This window comes from Strix aluco, chromosome 12, assembly GCF_031877795.1.
Source record: "Strix aluco isolate bStrAlu1 chromosome 12, bStrAlu1.hap1, whole genome shotgun sequence".
In the NCBI taxonomy this organism is placed as follows: Eukaryota; Metazoa; Chordata; class Aves; order Strigiformes; family Strigidae; genus Strix; species Strix aluco.
Window position 1 is genome coordinate 8,347,178 of NC_133942.1, and position 18,366 is coordinate 8,365,543.

General features: G+C 38.9%; 1 protein-coding gene across 5 annotated transcripts in view; it reads left to right on the forward strand.

The window, feature by feature from the left end:
• The first annotated feature begins 4,612 nt into the window (after positions 1-4,612).
• The window catches only part of VPS13C (vacuolar protein sorting 13 homolog C), a 97,693-nt gene continuing 83,939 nt past the window's right edge, over positions 4,613-18,366 (forward strand). For 3 of the 5 annotated variants that reach the window (XM_074837637.1, XM_074837640.1, XM_074837641.1), the window contains exons 1-7: positions 4,613-4,869; positions 6,641-6,684; positions 10,623-10,665; positions 11,461-11,556; positions 12,327-12,428; positions 14,884-14,946; positions 17,112-17,177. In XM_074837637.1, coding sequence (XP_074693738.1) covers positions 4,770-4,869; positions 6,641-6,684; positions 10,623-10,665; positions 11,461-11,556; positions 12,327-12,428; positions 14,884-14,946; positions 17,112-17,177 — 514 coding nt within the window. In that variant the 5' untranslated portion in view covers positions 4,613-4,769. The remainder of the gene's footprint in view (positions 4,870-6,640; positions 6,685-10,622; positions 10,666-11,460; positions 11,557-12,326; positions 12,429-14,883; positions 14,947-17,111; positions 17,178-18,366) is intronic. The other 2 variants (XM_074837638.1, XM_074837639.1) reach the window with 2 other exon arrangements.

The window sequence follows — 18,366 nt, forward strand, 5'->3', positions numbered from 1 at the left end:
GTTGGCTTTACTTATTGCTAATGTAATTGAGGTAAGTGTTGCAAAAATTTCTAAGCATGATCTTAATAATTATTACTTAGTTTTTGAACTGCTAAATAATAGCAGTTATTCTAACTATTCTGTTCTTCTAGTTCTTGTACTGTAATTTGGGTGTTTATTTTAATATTTGGCAAAATTGTTGAGGCACCTTTTGTTTTCCCTTATTTTCTGCAAATGCATTCAGCATTGATGAAACTTCCTGCACACTACTTAGAAACAAGCTTAAAACCAGTGAAATATGAAGTTACTATAAAAATTTTAAATCAAAAAGTAAATAAAATTGAAAACAATATCAAATACTATTATTTCTTCAGAATACTGAACTTTTCTTTAGAAAAGGCAATATGGCAAAATCATCAACACTGATCACTTCCATCTGTCAAGTCCAAAAATATGTGCCTTAAATATTTAGTTACTTCTGAGACTGTAACACTCAAAAATTGCAGCAAGGGAAATTCTCAGTAGCTAAAAGGAATAAAACACCCCTCAAAATCAGATTGGATAGGGAACAGTTTGCTCAGAGAGGCTGTAGATAACGAATTTTGGAGATTTTCAGAAGTTGTCCAAACATGGCTCTTGGCAATCTGATCTAACTCACCACAAAGTTCTCTCATCTCTGTAGGCTTTGTGATGAGAGTTGATGCCACATTGTCTGGCTGATTTCCCAACTGCTAATAGGCATACACTCTGTTTAGTAAGGTACAGTGGATAAAATTTGCCATCTGTTCACTTGGCAACAGTCAGATGGTAGGAGCTGGAGATTTTGTAATATTAATGCAGTAAAATAGGAGAAAAAAGCTCGGTTATTGAGCTATCAATCCATGTACCCACCTCAGATTAGCATTAGAATTGCTGTGACTATTATTTATTTATGCATGCAAGATTGTGTAACAAGCAACACCAAACAAGTATTTGTGTTGCAATGTGTATTTCTATTCATAAAACTGAAGCTTTAACTGATACTTTCAACGCAGATTTCCTGGTTCTTTTAGGCTTCATTTTTTGTAAAGGTTTCCCTAAGAGGTTTGAGCAAATCTTGCCACATAAATAGCAAAACCACTAAGTGTTACAGTGTTGTATTTGTTTTCTTTTTAGTGAATTATTATGCAGTGATAGAATCATCAAATCCTCTTATTTAATGGAGTGCTACAATAATACACAAGGAGCCTCTATACATCAACCGGAACATGTTGTTTCTGATGACTTTCGGCTGAGTGAAACCACTAATTCCATTCATATTTATCAAACCACTCATGTCTATTCAATGTCAGTATTTAGAAAAAATGGACAGAATGCATGGGTTTTTCCCTGAGGTGAATGAACATTATCTGTGTATTCAATGGACGGTAAGCAAATACCAAAATTTCTGTTTGTCCTGTATCTGTTCTTCTAGATACAGAACTCATACGTCATGTAACCATGTATGAGGTTGTTTTTTTCTTTTTTTCCCCCTCATTTTGGACTGTTTACCCTTTTCATTGAGAACACACAATGAATGGCACCTACCAACAGAAAGAGCTGCATTAATGTTATTTTTAAGTGGCATCCTATCTGCAAGAGAGGCTCAGGAAGACCAACAAAGGATTGTTCGGTAATAGAGGTGCAAAACCACATATCTTTATTTTTAAGTAATATCTCAGTACTTAAAGTAACCACACATATGGTTGATAAAATATATATTAAAACTGCTGCCTCCAGTTTTTCCATTCTTAATTCTGTCCCATTTTCCTTTAATTTTTTAAAATCTATGTAGGTTTTACTGAAACAGGATATATGACACAGATGTGGCTTGCTGGGGTTCTTTTCCAGGTGAAATCACATTACTTCAGGATCGATTTTTTGATTCACTAGGTCATACATTTATGTTTGTTAGGAAAACATGTTTGGAAAGAGTAGTGGAAATTTCATTTACTCAAATATATGTTACAACAAGATGATTTTAAAGATTCATGGGGTTCTTCAAGATCTTTAGGTAAACACTTTAGTCAATTAGGAAATTACTTAACCACATACAAGCTGTTTTCTTATGTTTTTCAACACCCTTTTAACTTTTTTTGCTCTGCAGAAATTGTTATGACCATTATGAAAAGCAAAGTAGAAAACAGATATATCATCCCAGCTATAATATATAATTGTTATAGAGAACATTTAATACCATTGATTTGCACAATTGTTCTTATATTTACATACACTAAGAGCATGAGTTGCCACTGATTAGCCAGTACTTTGCTCAAACCTTACTTATTCAGCTGTGGTTTGTATAAACAAAAGCATAATAAGCTAAAGTTTGTTACCTAACAGAATGGCAGTGGGAGCTCTATTCACAATTTCCTGTCGTTTTGTGGCATTGCCACTTCCGTATGATAGGGATGGCTTCGAACAGCCAACACTGCACAAAAGAAGAAAACAAATAAAATATAAACTGCCATTTTCTATAGTTTCTATAGTTTAAACAAATGAATAAAATATAAACTGCCATTTTCTATAGTTTCTATAGTTTAAACAAATGAATAAAATATAAACTGCCATTTTCTATAGTTTCTATAGTTTAAACAAATGAATAAAATATAAACTGCCATTTTCTATAGTTTCTATAGTTTATCTAATCAGCAATTTGTCTTCCTATCTGAAGCTAAATAGACCATAAAATGAGAATTCAGTAACTTTAAAACTCTCTCCTCTATTTCAAACACTAGGATATTCAGAAATCAGTTACATGGTGAAGAATTTTTAAGGCATTATGGAAGATAAGTTGTATTAACACGTTACCCAAGATTAAAAAAAAATTGTCAGGAATTAATTGTTAGAGAGGCTCTAGTCAGTGCTGGTTCTTTATATAGCTTTATTAAAATAATTTAAACATGTTTTAGATTCTTTTAATGCCATGCACGAATAAAAAACCCATAGTGTAATCTCATCTGTTAATCATGTCAGAATCACAATATGTTTAGTTTGAAGGTACAGAGTTATGGTTCTTGAAATCACCTCTGGGTTGCCACAGTTGCAGTTCTCATAAAGGACAAAATCAGCACTAACAACTCAACGTAAAACCAATTTATCTACATTCAGGCATAGACCAGGCAGAAGGGTCTGACTTATCCGTTGAATCTCTGATGTTAAAAATGCTTGCAGGAAAGGTAGGTGTATGTATGTATAGTAATGGGCTACAGGTGTGGCATTTCTCTCTCACAATGCGAAAAAAGGTGCTAAATAATAAATCATCTTGTGCTGCTTGCATGCTCTGGAATGGACTCTATGATTTAGCACATATTTAACAAACTAAAAAGGCATTTGACACATCATTATTTGGATGAGGGTGATCTCATGTGTGTCCACTATCCAAATGAAGTCAAAAGACAAAAGCAGAGCTCTTTAGATTTACCTCAACTACAGCAAGAGGGAGCTTGCGAGCCTGAAATAGGCTGTAACAGAGCGAGAGGGGTAACAGTTGCTGATGGACCTTTCCTTTATCAATTTATCTAAAACTTTTCTCAAACTATTTGTGGTTTTACAACAGCTTGCATTAAGCTCCAAAATATATCTGTATGCTGTTTAAAGCAGTATTTGTTTTACCCTGTTAACAGTCTGATCATGTGGTCTTGATGTATTTTCATGTATTTTTGAGGTTGAATCCTATTGCTAATATTAATTTCCTTTCTCTGGATGTGTCATTCTGAGCTTCAAGGTGCTGTTCTCCAGGAGTAATGGAGGTCCTACGACTTCAGAATGATTTTACATAACCAGTTAGAGATTAGTCCCCCTGAGATTTAAATTAAAACTTGTTCCAGTGTTGACGTGGCACTCAGAGTAGCATGCTCGTATTTACTTTCTCTGTGGTGCTATTAACTCTAAATAGTCTGGGGTTTACGATCAACATTCTTGTGTTCCCTTCGTCTGAGTCTTCATGTTACTTGAACAGCTAGATTAACAGAAATTACAGTTTTTTTATGAACCGTAAAGACAAGCCAGGTTCCGTCTAATCCCAGCGGAACCGATGCAAACAGGTGTCCATCCGGGATGCTGCATTCAGCATGCGCATATATCCTAAATGAAGAGGGGAACAGGGAAGACGGCAGCACCGCGTTGAAGCCTAGCGCTTGCGTATACAAGTGATTAGCCCGTACCTCAGGTGTACACGCAGCTTTGGCGGGAATCGCCTGAGGGGGCCTGAGGGTACCGGGCCGGGCGCCTCGCACGCTCCGCGCCGTCAGCCTCCAGCCAGACCCGCAAGCCGTTCCCGGGGCTGGTGGGGAGGCGCGGTGGGGGTGCCCGTAAAAGACAGGCAGGTTGCCGTGGCTGCGCGTAGCACCCCGAGAAGCGGGGGGAGCCCCGGCTGCGCCACGCTCCGGCGGAGGCGCCGCGCCGCACCGCACCGCGCGGGGGCGCCGCCCGCCCATGCGCCAGCCCCGCCCCCGGCTACCCCCACGGCTCTGAGGCGCCACCGGCTCGCCCAGCCCGGGCCGCCCCTACCCCGGTCCTGGCCTCGGAAACGCGCCCGCGGGTCGGTGCGCGCCCGGGGACTGCCCCCACCCGGCACGGCAGCGGCACGGCAGTGGCCCCGCGGGCACGGCGCCGCCCCGTCAGGCCGCGCCCCGCCCCCCCCCGTCACCTGACTGCGGGGACGCGCCCGGCGCTGGTTTACGCCGCGCTCCGCGGCCCCCTCCCCTCTGCTCCGCTCCGCTCCCCTGCCGGTGGGCCGCGGCTGGCGCGCGGTGGGGCCCGCCTCCGCCATGGTGCTGGAGTCGGTGGTGGCGGATCTGCTGAACCGCTTCCTGGGCGACTATGTGGAGAACCTGAACAAGTCTCAGCTCAAGCTGGGCATATGGGGGGGTAAGGAGCCCCTTCCCTCTCCCGCCACCTTGCCGCGGCGCTGCGGGGCCGCCGCTGTCACCGGGCGCGGGCGCTTCTTCGTGTCCTTGGCCGCGGTCCCTCCGTGAGGGGTTGGCGGGCTGCGGGGCCGCCGTCCCCTCTGAGGAGCGCTCGGCCTGGGGGCTTGCGGCGCCCTGTGAGGAGAGGACGAGCTGCGAAGCCGCGGCCCTCCGTGAGGGACGGCCGGTCAGTCTGCGGCCGCGGACCTGCGCCCTCCCCTCGCCCACCGTGAGGGGTGGGCGGTCTGTGGGCCGCGGCCCCTCGTGAGGGGCAGTCGGTCAGCCGGTGGCCGCGGACCCGCCCCTTGTCGTGTCCCCCTCCCCGTGATGGGCCGTCGGTCGGTCTGTGCCCGTGGCCTCTGGCCCCTCTCACTCTCTGTGAGGGGCCGCCGGTCGATCTGTGGGGCTGCGGCTCCCCGCGGTGGCGGCCCCCACCCCGCCTGTAGCGGCGGGCTCTCCCCGGAGGCTCCGGCTGTTGTGCCTCCGTGAGGCGACGCTCTGGCTGTGAAGGGGGCTGGGGCGAGATCCTCGCGCAGCTACAGCGCAGCACCAGGTTGTGGGGGACAAGGAGCTGTTAAGGTCTGCCCCCCCACGAGGCGGGGCCCTGGGCGCGGGTACCTGAGGAGCTTCCCCGCTGGGGCAGCGGCTCCCAGAGGCTGAGGCCAGGCCTGGGGGCACGTCGCTGGCCTCGGAGTGCTCTGAGGCAGGAGACCGTCGGCGGGGAAAACAAACCCATTTGTTCTCTTCTCTTTCTTGAGAGTATATTGGGTGGAAGCCCGAGTGTGCTGTCGGGTGTGTCTGCAGCGCCATGGAGCGTGGGGTGGCTCATACACGGGGGCCCCAGGAGGGGGGGAGGCCTTGGTTGTGGTGCAGCTGATGGGGTGCTTGCAGAGCTGTGTCCTTCACCTGCTAATTTATTGGTGTAAATAATGTGTATTAAACAGACCTGGCAGTGCAATAATGTGGACTAACTATTCTCAGTGAATATATCAAACATTTCAGCTTACTACCCTGTAGGCATGCAAAAAAACAGTTGAAGTGCTGTCTAGAGAAGCCTGGCTATTTTAGATGCCTTCCATACATAAGGGATGAGACATTTCTCATCATCTTATTTTTGCTTTTGCTATGGTAATAAGTATTTTAACACTTAAAAATTATTAATACTTATATTAAAAGTTGAATATAGCGCTAAGGAATCTGGCATTAAAGCACTAAGAGGTATATTTTATGTGCTTTCCCCAGGTATGACTTTGTGTGCCAGTGTTCCCTTTGGAAATCCTGTTACGTTGCCTATGTCAGGAGAAGTTAATCTGTTTGTGAAAATAATCATGCAGTTTTGTGGCTCTATGACTGACTTTTCTGTTATGTAAAATAATCAAAAACAAGGTAGAGTTTTTCTAGTCTACCCTACCTTGATAGAACTGTAATTATCATTCACAACAAAGTGAATAGTAAGAAAGATTTCGTATTATTGTAGGTGTACTTAATATAGTAGAAACATGCAGACACCTAAATTGATGATATTTCTGTGATCTCTTCCGCCATGAAATTTTGTCTGAATAATCAGGGTTTAATGACTCTGACAAATTAGACATTTATTGTGCTATTCTTTAACTGGGGTAAGGTTTTCAGATTTCATACGTGTGTACTTGGGAGGGTTGTAGTGTTCCTTGTTCCAGATTACATGATGGTTGAAGTCACTTGTTCTGTACTTCTCTTTTTCTTTTAAACAGGTAATGTGGCGCTTGACAATTTGCAGATAAAGGAGAACGCGTTAGTAAGTATTCTAATAATTTAAAAATTGTTTTTATGGATCTAAAGACTAGGTCATAGGATAAAATATTACTGTAGTCTCATGTTACACAGTATGCCTTCTTTAATGGTTATTGGAAGTAAGTGCTTGGTTAACTGCTTCTAATTTACTCGTGTTACTTGAACAGAGAAAGAAAAGAAGCTATGGTTGAAAAGGTAAGTGTGCTCCTTCAGAAGGAAAAATAACTTTTGAGAAGTTAGTAACAGGGTTTTGAAGTAAGCTTCCCAGTGTTTTATGCATACATGCATCTGCAACCTCTTCTAGTATTTGAGGCTTGAAATAATAAAACTTTGATAAGATGTTGGTGCGTTTCTGTTACTGTTTTGGTCATCCAGTACAATTTAAAGGATTTAATTTCTGCAGTGACTGCTGCTGTATAATCATAATTCTGTTACGTCATAGCATTTTTTCCTCACTTGTATGTCCATGCAAATGTTTGTATGCCTCTGAACAGTTTACTAGATCTTTGCATAGGCCTAGGTATTCTTTTTTTTTTTTTAACCTTTGGTTGAATAAATGAATTTTCAAGGCCTGACTCCTGCAAATTGATTGATCCAGTTGAAGTCTTCTGAAAGACAGTGGTTCCTTTCTCAGTTGTTGGTGTGGGGATGAAGTGAGAAAAAGTTCATCCTTGTACATCACGTGGTGGGACTGAAGCTTATGTATATGGCTTTCTGTGTAAGTTGATGCTTATTAAAACATTAAGATGTGTACTCTGAAAGAAAATATGGTTATTCAAATGCTCCATTCTGTTCCTTTTAAAAATAGGAATGATGGATTGAAGGAAAAACAAGCACTAAATTGCATTAAGTACTCATATTCTTGTCTGAAAAAAAACTTGGCTGATTTTTATGTTCTTTAGTTGAGCTAATGAACACCTGTACTACTGAGAGAATCTCACTGCAATCTGTAGTGTGCTTTAGACTTCACTGGAGAGAACTGTTACTCTTCTGTGAATTGAAAACGTTGGATCTTTGTGTGACCTAATCATTGGTTTCTCTTCATTGTTAATTGTTTCATATTTTACCTGCCCATTTCATCCATTCCTGGTAACTTTGTTTTACTTTAAAGATCTTGATACAAATATCTTTGTAATCTGGTAGTTAAAAAAGGAGGAAAGGAAGTGTTATCTATTTTGTACATGTCTTTCCTTCTTATGATGGCAGTGTGGTTGATAACGATTGTAGCAGTTCTGACTTACAAAAATGCATAGTCATGTGTGTCACTGACCAGAGCTGAGAGCGAGCTAAGACAAATCCAGGAACTGAAAACAAGGGATGTTTCTGACTTCTTTACATTTGCAGTATGTTAGATTTCTATGTAAAAGTAATTAAAGGAGTGTTGATAACACCATTTTTAGAGAAGTAGCCTACACCTTCTTGAAAAAGAAGGGATTAAAGGAATGTGATATGGTCCAACTTTTTCTGGTTTGCTTGTCTGCTGCTGTCTGGATTGTTCATGTTTTCCTCTTAAGGTTTTCCACCAGAAAATAACTATTTTTTAATTTCTGTGTATAGATACAGTACTTTTCAAATGTAAGAAAAAAAAGTCCTTAGGAAAAGGCAGATGAGCAAATAGTTACTTTTAGTGTTACACTTGATGAGTCCATTTTTTTCCTTAGTCACAGTAAAAAAAGCATTTAATTAAAATGGAAGTTTGTCAGACCTCAGTCAAAATTTAAACTTCAGCTCATTCAGTCAATTTAAGAAGATTAGTCTAAGATTTCTAAAATAAAATTGTACAAAGTTATTTTATAAATGAATTGTTGGACACCTTGAAAATATAACCATTTTTTCCCAAAATATGTTAGAATTTGCTGACACAAAGTCATGAAGTGTCATTCTGTGAAATGTTTACTTTTATCTTTTGAGGCTGTTGTTTTGTGTGACTTCAGCTATAAAAATACAGGAGTATAATGGGTCAGTTGCTATTAATGTTCCTTTTTTACTTTGTTAAAAACTTCTAGTAGTGATAGTAATGAATTCTTTCTGATGGATTTCTTCATCTGTATCCTGTTTTTCAGTCATAATGAAAAATGACTGATGGCAAGCTATGACCTAAGCTTTTTAGCAACTTGTTATATGCTTCTCAGCTTATTAGTCATTACCATCAAAAACCTTCAACTCTGAGCTTCTTTACTTGTATCCAGCTGGTCACAGCTCTTAAAAGTCATCAAACATAATACTGCCTGTTTCTTCTTAGTTACAGTCTTGAAGTATTTTCAGTAAATGATCTTTTTTCATGTTAGCGTCAGACCCCAATGCTCTCACGGTTTTTAATTTATCTGTTGTCCTTACTCAACAACTTTAAAACATCTTGAATTTCTAGCCTTTGCTTAATTTTTTTCCCCCACTCTGGAATTTTAATCTTCTGAAAACTAATTTTTCAAGGTCGAATTCATGGTCCTGTCCTTGCAGCAGGCCAGACTGAGCTGGTTCCCCTTAGAATTCAGCTGTGGGTCATAAATGCAGTATTAAATGCAGTGGATTGGTTGCTGGTATCTGCTTCTACATGACTGCTCCTGACTCTGTCAAGAGCAGACATCTTTGCTCTCACAGTTTCAACCTCTTCTTATGCCTGTTCTTACTACTAAAAACAAAGTTTGGAGATCAGACTATTTTTAAAAGTGAGTCAATTTTCTTTTTCTCTCCTGATATATTTCAATGTAAAATAAAAACTGAGAAGAAAACTTCCAGTTAAGTTTATTGACCAGATTTTTAACATGCAGCAGCCTGCAGGAAGAAATATTTGAGAGGTGCTGAAGAGCAGTTGTCACCAGGAAGAATTTAAAACATAAAGAAGTTTCTAGGACTATGCAGTTATAACCAGAAAAGGGTTAAAATACTCCATAGCTCTTGCTTTTCAATTGTGTCTTTGAGGCACTAAAAGAGGACAAGCCATGGAAATATTGCCACAAGTTTAGTCACTTAAAGTTTGTTGATACTAGGCTCCTAATTGCAGTTCAGAATGCTTCTTAAAAACAGTGGAAATCTGTCAGAGATGTTAGTTTGGATATTAAGCATCTTTTCTGGAGCAGCCCTGTTAAATGTTTTTAAGTTGTTGGAAAAGTGGTGGTCAAGGTTGTTTTCTAGTACATGGGACGAGAGAAGTCGTTAATATCAGTCTCATTTGGGAAAGTGGGTTTGCTTATAATCTTTGAGATTAAGACTTCAGGTCTTTGAATTGTGGTTAACTTATTTGAAAAGAATACTGAAGTGGAAGACAGTTCTGGAGTCTTGATGTTTTAACTTCTATTATTTTTTTATTTTATTGACTTAGTTTCTCCTACTTCCTCTTTACTTTGTCCCTCTTTTTATATTCTTGATATTCCTGTAATTATATTTCTGCTTTTGCTGTACACTATATACGAGAGATACTTCATGAGGTTTCAGTTGATGGTAATAATTGCTCACTTGTCACATGATGCTCATCTTTATGAGACCATCTTGTTCTTGGTGTTTGGCAGGCATTTTGCAAAGAACTTCTCAGTATTGTTAGTGAGGCTTCTTATATGTTTGTAAATACTAGGTGCTATTATCAAAAAGAAAAGACCTATGTGGCAAATCAATACAAATCTAAAATTAAATTCCTGTATATTGATAAACTTTTACTTTTTAGTAACCTTTGGAGCAAGGCATTATCATATTTGTAGGAGAGAATTGCCAGAAATGTTTAAATGCTTTATTTTAAGGCTTTCTACAAGCCTAACCACACTTATGGATTCCTGAGTTTGTGTGAGTATTGCTAAATAATTAAATCACTGTCATACCGAGAACTGTTTCTGTTCTGGAACTTCAGTTCTGGGAAAATATTTTTAACAGAAGTAGAGATAATTTTGCTGTATAAAGCAGCTTATCTTTAAAATACATGGATCTGTTTAATACTTTTTTTTTTCTTTGCAGAGTGAACTGGATGTACCTTTTAGAATAAAAGTTGGTCAGATAGGTAAGGTTTTGTTTCAATGTGAGTATTGAAATGGAAATTTCAGTACAGGCCTTAAGGTCCATCCTGCCTCTGAATTTCTTCTATCAAACTTTAAGTGATCTCTGTAATTGTACTTGCTGTTGAAACTAGCATAGAAGTCTAATGTGACTGCCCCGGATAAGTCATAAAATGTTATCTGGCAAATCCTGTTTGTGTAACTTTACAGGCTGGTATGAAAAACATGTCTGAGAGGTTCTTCCCAGATACATGGGTGATCAAGAAAGCTGTTTAGTATAGGCAGAAGCCTATAAAGCCAGACTGTGTGTGGCTCTTTAAAGGATGGATTAGGAATATGAAGAGTTTAGGTAAGATTCCTGAAACTGGCAAACGTGCCAAGGGTTTAGAAACTCTTAGATACATGGTTTTTTAAAAGTTCCTTTCCTTGGTGGTCAACACTGCTTTTTCACATGAAACATTTATTGGAGATGAATGTGTTGTATTTCTTCCTCTACTTCCCTGGGAAAATCACATTCGTCCCAGTGAATTCAACTCCAGTCATGATCTTGGGTTTTGATCCAAAGTCTTCTGCCTCAAACTGCATCATCTTGCTTAAATCTATGGCTTATATTTTCTCTGCATGTATTTTATCACTTCAAGGGCCTTATAAAATGTTTAGGCCCACATGGTTTCTCCTTACCTTCTAAGGTGTTTAGGGCATCAAGATATAGGGTTAATGCTCTTCAATGCCTGAGGTGTTGTTTGGGCTAAGTGCAGTGTAGATTTTTGTTTTGATGTGACTGTATCTGCTTTGTTTAGATAAACTTACTCTGAAGATTCCTTGGAAGAATCTCTATGGCGAGGCAGTTGTTGCAACTCTAGAAGGCTTGTATCTTCTAATAGTTCCTGGAGCAAGTACGTAATCTATTCAAGCACAGTCAAATAATGGTAGAGGAAAATATGTAAGGATACCATGTAAATGAGTGTAGAATAGCAAGTAGTTCATGTAAGCTGCCATTTTTACATTCTGTTCCCTTAGCGAAATTTCTAGGCAAATGCTGGCAAGGTAGTGGAAGAAGGGTGGGGAGAAAACAGCACCTGTTGCTTTTATGGAAACCTCGGCTGTATCCATTCCAAGTTCAGTTCAACAGCCAAGTCTCCTCTGAAGTGTGCTTATCCTGAATCCACTTCTCTGGCATGGTTGAGATCTTCTTGACTGTTGCATGATATAGTTCATCTGCTTCTAACTGACAACAGTCTAAAGTAGTAATTCCATCAGAACTGTTTTTACGGAGAGGAAAGAGGATCAGAGAACTTGATTAGTTTTCTCTTAAATCAGAACCTCTGGTATTAAGAAAACTTGCAAGTTTCTAAAGCATCAAATATGTGTAGTAGGACTTACAAACCTGCATTATATTGCCCAGACCACACTTGTGGGTCTGAATTTCCACAGAAAGGTTTTCCTATGAAGTAATGCATAAACATTTGTATGATTCTTTTGCATCTCTTACTGTGTAAAAATAACAATTTCAGAGGCTGGCTGAAATTCAGCAATTAAACCTAGAATAGCTTTTATCTTAGACAAGGTGTTTTGCAACATAATGTTGAATATGGTGTGCGTTGCTTGATAATGCATTTATATAACTTGAAGTTTAGCATTAAAGCTGTCCCAACTTGGCTTACAGGCATTAAATATGATGCAGAGAAGGAAGAGAAATACTTGCAGGATAATAAACAAAAGGAACTGGCAAGAATTGAGGAAGCCTTGCAGAAAGCGGCAGAAAAAGGTACTGAGTTAATAATGCAAACCTCCATTGGAGTTTGAGGACTTAGACTGTGCTATGAAAGAAGAGTCCTGCTTTGTGCTTGGCTTAAATTTTGTGCTTTCAAGTGTCTAGCTAACCTTACTACAGTGCTTTGAAAAGCCTTTTTGCTCTAAAGCTTGAAAGAAACGTTATTTGTTTTGTTTACTATTCATTTATCCAGTCAGCTTCCATTGGAAATGGGAACTTGATAATCTGGTATGTTTTTTCTTTTTTTTCTTAAAGCTCTAGGGGAATAGAATGAAAGATAGAAATTGCATTGTGTGAGGCTAATGTTGCTATCTTTAGAGCTTCAGTAATAGATGTTTAATAATGTGGTTTAGAAGTGCATGTGACAGGTTGTTCTTTGTTTAAAGGAAACTAAGGGAAGTGGTAAGGTTTCTAAATTTTTACTTCAAGAATAATGCTTTCGTTTCAGTTTCTGCTGTCCTTTCATGATGTGCTGTGTTTTGACTGGATTGAGAAATGAGACTTTCTTGAGCAGGAAATAATGGCACAAGAAAACAATTGAACATGAACATGGGAAACTTTACTTAAACTTTTGATCTAGGTCACTAAAACATTTTAAACTTTCAATTATAGGTTAAAATAATTGATCATTTCAGTCCAGTTGACCTGATTGTGGTTTTTGGGTTTTTCGTTTGTTTTTTTTTGTCATAGGAAATATCTTTAACAAAATTAAGGTATAAACTAGGCTTGTTTGAACAGAAACCAAGCTCGGAACCAATGACAGGTGACTACTTATGGTAGAGGAAAAAGTTGCTACTGAAATTTTGTGTCTGAAGTGAGACCTGTTTGTTGGGTGGTATAGTAGTTTGTAAGATGCATCTCTAGGATACCTGTAATGCTGCAAGTCATTTGCCTTGGAAAAGTTAGTGAAAAGGAAATGATGCTTAGAACACTTGGAAAAAATTGGTTTGATTGTAATCTCTTTGCTTATTTAATTTTCCAGTTACAGGACTCTACTGCCTTGTTCCTGCTTTGCTAGTTTGAGGTGTACATTTGCAGTTCAAAGAGCAATCTGGCAATCTGTTTACAGTGAAGAAGGAAGCCTTGCTTTATTTCTTGCCTTTAATATGCCAGAAACTGTGTGAGAGCTAAGACAACTTAAGTAACGAATTTTGTAGCCATTACTTCGTACTGGGGCAAAGGAATGTTCATAGAGGTTTAACACTGGTTATGTAGGACTTGGATACTGTAAAGCAGCAGTGTTTTAGCCGTTGTTCTTTGCACCAGTAGCAATGGGATGAAGGGGTAATATAACAAGAAGTATTTAACCTAATGGTCATTGCTTGAGGAATTCCAATTGTGGAATTTCATATAATTAAGAGTCAGTCTGTGCACCTGTGACAGTTGTTGTTTTGGAAGAAACTTACTACATCCAGCATTTGTAAGGCTTTTGAAAAAAAAAAAAAAAAAAAACCAAAACCCAAAAAAACCCACCAAACCAAAAAAACCCCCAAAAAACCCTCAGTTGCTCAACTCCTTGTATATAGAACTAGAATTAGATTTAGTCATGTTTTGCAGTTTTAAACCTTCAGCCTTGTGATGGAAAAGCTAGAGGAATATTCAAATCGGATTATTTTAAACTGTAGTTATCCTCTCAGTCATACTGCAGCATGATCCATATGGGTCCTTCTCAACTTGAGATAATCTATGATCATATCTCAGTGGTAGCTATTTGTGTTTCTGGTATTGTACTAGAATATTGTACTCAGGAGGACTTGTGGAGTTCTTGCATGAGCAGATCCCTTGCTTTTGCAGATACAGAAGTCATAGGGCCCGAGTTGCTCTACTGCACCATAAACTAAGAAATTTGTCTCTTTCTGTAGGCTTTTAAGAGCACAAAATAGCTGGTGAAAATCTAGGAGATATTGACTGGAAGGTTATCAGGGTCCATGAATTCTCAGCTGTATATGCTGTTCTGATTATTACTCAGCTGACCTTAATATGTTCAGAATCTTGATTCAGTACTTGCATTTATTTGAGTCTCTTGTCATAAACAGGCCTGGGGATATTTTCTTTAGACATACTATTCAAATATTGAGCAAAATGTTCATGTCACTGTGTGGTTAGTGTAGCGTGATGGGGAAGTGATAACAAGCTCTGCTGATACAAGCTGACGCTATTTCCTGTTTTCTAAGCTATTGAAAACTGTCAGTATCAAAACTCATACATGGAGACCAAAGCTTGCAGCTCTTTTCTCTTGCTGGTTATAAGTAAAATGAGAATTGCATAATTTGCCTATGTAGATAGTCTTGGAAACTAGATATTCTGAAGTGACTCTGACTGTCAAATACTGTAATGGAGATACTAACGTGTCATATGAGTTTTCTAAACTTCATATTAAATCAGGAGCTGATTTCCTTCTTTTAAACAAAATGCATTTTTTTGGTTATTTGCTGCCATGTGGACCAAGGTACTCATTCACAAGATTCCTTGTATGGGTTGGAGAGTCTGATTTACAAGGACACCAAGCCTGGTGGGTATGCATGGTTAGTTACGTTTTGCACATGCATGATGGGTGTGCAGCTTACATTTTTAAAAATACCCACCCCCCGAAGCAGCCAAATGTAGAAATGAGGGAACAATACTTGTCTAGTAAGCATCCACATATTGGTGGTTCTAGAAATAAGACTGTGAATTCAAGTGGAAACTTGCAATGACTAGTCATGTCTTAGTTGAGTGGCTGTGCAAGAAGGCTAAGAGACCACTTCGATTTCCAACAGCCATGTCGAGCTCAAGAGTGTTATAAAACGCTGACAGTGTTCTATGGTAGTGTTAAAACACTGTCTTTAGGTGTTTGTAGAATAGAGGGTAATTTACATACTTAAAGTGTCTGGGCTTAAGATACTGGAAGTTCAGGCTGTCTTGAGACTGTGGACGCGCAAAATGAACCATAGCAGATTGAAGGCATTTAGCATGTTTTTCCCCTGGTTCTGTCTGTTTGGATTGCTCTCAGGTTAGGCAAGGAAACAGTTTCCATTGAATTCAGAGGAACTATTGTTATGTTGCACCTGCTGTATTTTTATCTGCTTGAACCAGATTTTCAGAAATGTATTCTTAGCCAAAATTACTTCATGGGCTTTTATCTGAATGCAGACTTAGAATGAGCTTAAAATAATATTTAGTTTCTCCATAGTAATGGATGTGGGTAGTCGAGCAAAATCATGTTGCCTTAGTTTTGTCATACGTGGGAGTGAAAGCCTGAGAGCTACAAATTCAATAGTAAGTGAAGGAAGCTGTGTTTTTTAAAATACCACTTATAGATGATTACTTGTACTGTTAAAAGGAACTATCCAAAAGAAAACATTTTTTCTGTTTGGCATAGTTTTTCCTTTTTGTTATTTGTAGGGTGATCACCTTACCTGTAAGACAGGTTGAAATCTTGTCAGGCACTTTCTCCTCCTTTGTTTGAACAGGCATGCAAATTACATTGAAATAAAGTTGTTCCCCAGAGTTAAATACACTGTTGCACTTGCTTCCTTCTTGCTTTAATGGGATACACCCTTCTCATGCTGCAACCTCTTAACGTTAAGCACAGGCAGCCCTCTTGCTAAGTTCTTTTTCCCTGTAGGCCCAAGAGGGGAAAGAAACAATGCAACTCACCAAACTGGTTTTCTTTAGAAATGTGGAAAAATATGAACATTATTCATGAAATAGTTGTGATTGTGTGGGTCTTAATTTGTGTGTAAATAATAGAATTTAATTTCATATAAAACTTTTAAAGAGTCATCATTTTTGTATGCCTTTTTTTTTTTTTTTTTTTTTGCAGTTACTGGTATCATTCTTTCAGATCGCTTTCATACCATACTGTTGATTAGCATGAGAATCATGTTGAGAAGTGCTCTTTGGATTTCTGTGTACATCTCAAATATCTTAACTTGGAAGTTATGCCTTTGTATGGTAGAAGCCTCTTCTGGATTTAAACTTCCATGTTGGGGTTTTTTTTCCACATGTGTATATGATTAACCATTCAGTTATGACAATTATGCCTTTGCCTGAGGTCATTAAATAAAAAACAAACACTTGGATTACAGAAAAACTTATTCACCAGAGTTTCTAATAAGAACTTGTGGCTCTGTTTTTAGCTCTCTTTTGTACATAAAGTGATCTGGAATTATGTTATGCAATGAGCTCTTGAAGAACTCTGGGTATGTATTTGCTGAGAAGCTTGGTGATTATTTGTAATTCCTCAAACTCTTGAGACATTACATAAGAACTATATGAAAGGTGAATTAAATGCCTTGACCTTACAGTTGGCAGGATAATCGATCCTGTAGACATTTTGGTACTTAATCTAGAGTTTTTACTGGCTGCTTAATTTACTTGGGCTTTGAACTTCAATGACTTTTCTTTAAAAAAAAAAAAAAAGAAAAAAAAAAAAGGGAAGGCTTCAGATGCTTCCCTGGAAGTGAATTTAGGTATACATAAATGATGAATCATAAGGCTCTGTGCTATGAGAATCAGCTGACTGCTTCCTTAACAGATCTGATAATCTTTAAAAGCTTTTAATGAGACCTTACTAAGGCATTCTGCTTTAAGACGAGCTAAACTTCCTTCCATCTTGTCCTGTGCTTTCTTATATTTCTGCTTTACTAACTTGAATTTTATCCTTTTCCCAAAAAATTGCTTGCACTGAAAAAGGACGTAAGCGTAAAAAGTATAAAAAGCATTTTAAGAGACCCTTTAAAGGTCGTGATCGCTCAAAAGGTGGGTAGAAGTTATGGCTTTTAACTTTTTTAAAGACTTTTTCGGTTTCTGTTTGGATTAATTTTTCTTAGTCTTGGATATACATCCATTAATACTTTTTTCCTCCTGTTTGAAAAAGAGACTGTAAATTGGGGAGAGCTCATTTCTGCTGTTTATCCATTCTCTGGATCCAATAAAACTGAAGAGATCCTTGTTTCTTTCTACTTGGATAACTGTGCCTGTTTCTTCAACTTGAGTTATCTGTAGGATTTCTAACAAAAATATACACATTTGGTAGGCTGAGTGGTACTTCACTGTGACTGTTGGAAAAACTGCATGTGGAAGAGATACCTGTTTGACTAATTTTTGTAATATTCCAGCAACAGCTATGTAGAGTAAATCTGATACTATACTGATGATATAGTAGTAAACAGTCCTTTCAGCACCTTTTAGCTTCTGTTCTAAATAGCTCTCGACTAAAATAGTGTTATATAACATTCAATAGCAAAGTCTTTTCATTTTTAAAGGAATCTTCTGAATTTCTCTTAGATCTTAAAAAGAAATTACCCTAATTTTTATAGCAAGATGCACAAAGTTACATAGCTGTGGTGTTCAGCGTTCATTGCATGTTTTAAAAAGTTGTAAACAGTTAAAGTAAGCCGAGAAGTCAAACTCGGGGTGCAACCCTAAACTTAGTCAAAACCTGTAGTACTTATGTCTCTCTAGTTTCATAGCCACAACTATTCAACTTGAGCCATCTGTACCATTTCCAACAAAAATGTACAAGCTTGGTAGGCTGATCAGTGGCATTCACTGGGATAGCCACTTTGGAAGGTGGATACGGAACAAGACAAGGTAGCCTGTAAAGATAGCTAGAGAACAAGCAGGTCATCTAGCCATATTTTAGGTAAAATGTTAAGATGCTCAGCCTGAGATAATATTTTTATAGTTATGTCATTAGATAATGAGGGATTGTAAATATTTTCCTCCCCCCACCCCACCTTGGCACACGTACGCTTGTCTTGGGTGGAATGCTGAACTTCTGTGGGTATGCAACTTCTGCTACCCTATCTTGTTCAGCATAAGTTCAAGTATCGTTACGTGGCATAGCAAAATTCGCTATGGACCTACCTTAAATGGTCACAGTATATGTTCAGTATGGAAGAAATGAAATATTTTGAAGTAGCTGTTTGTTTTCACTTATGGTATG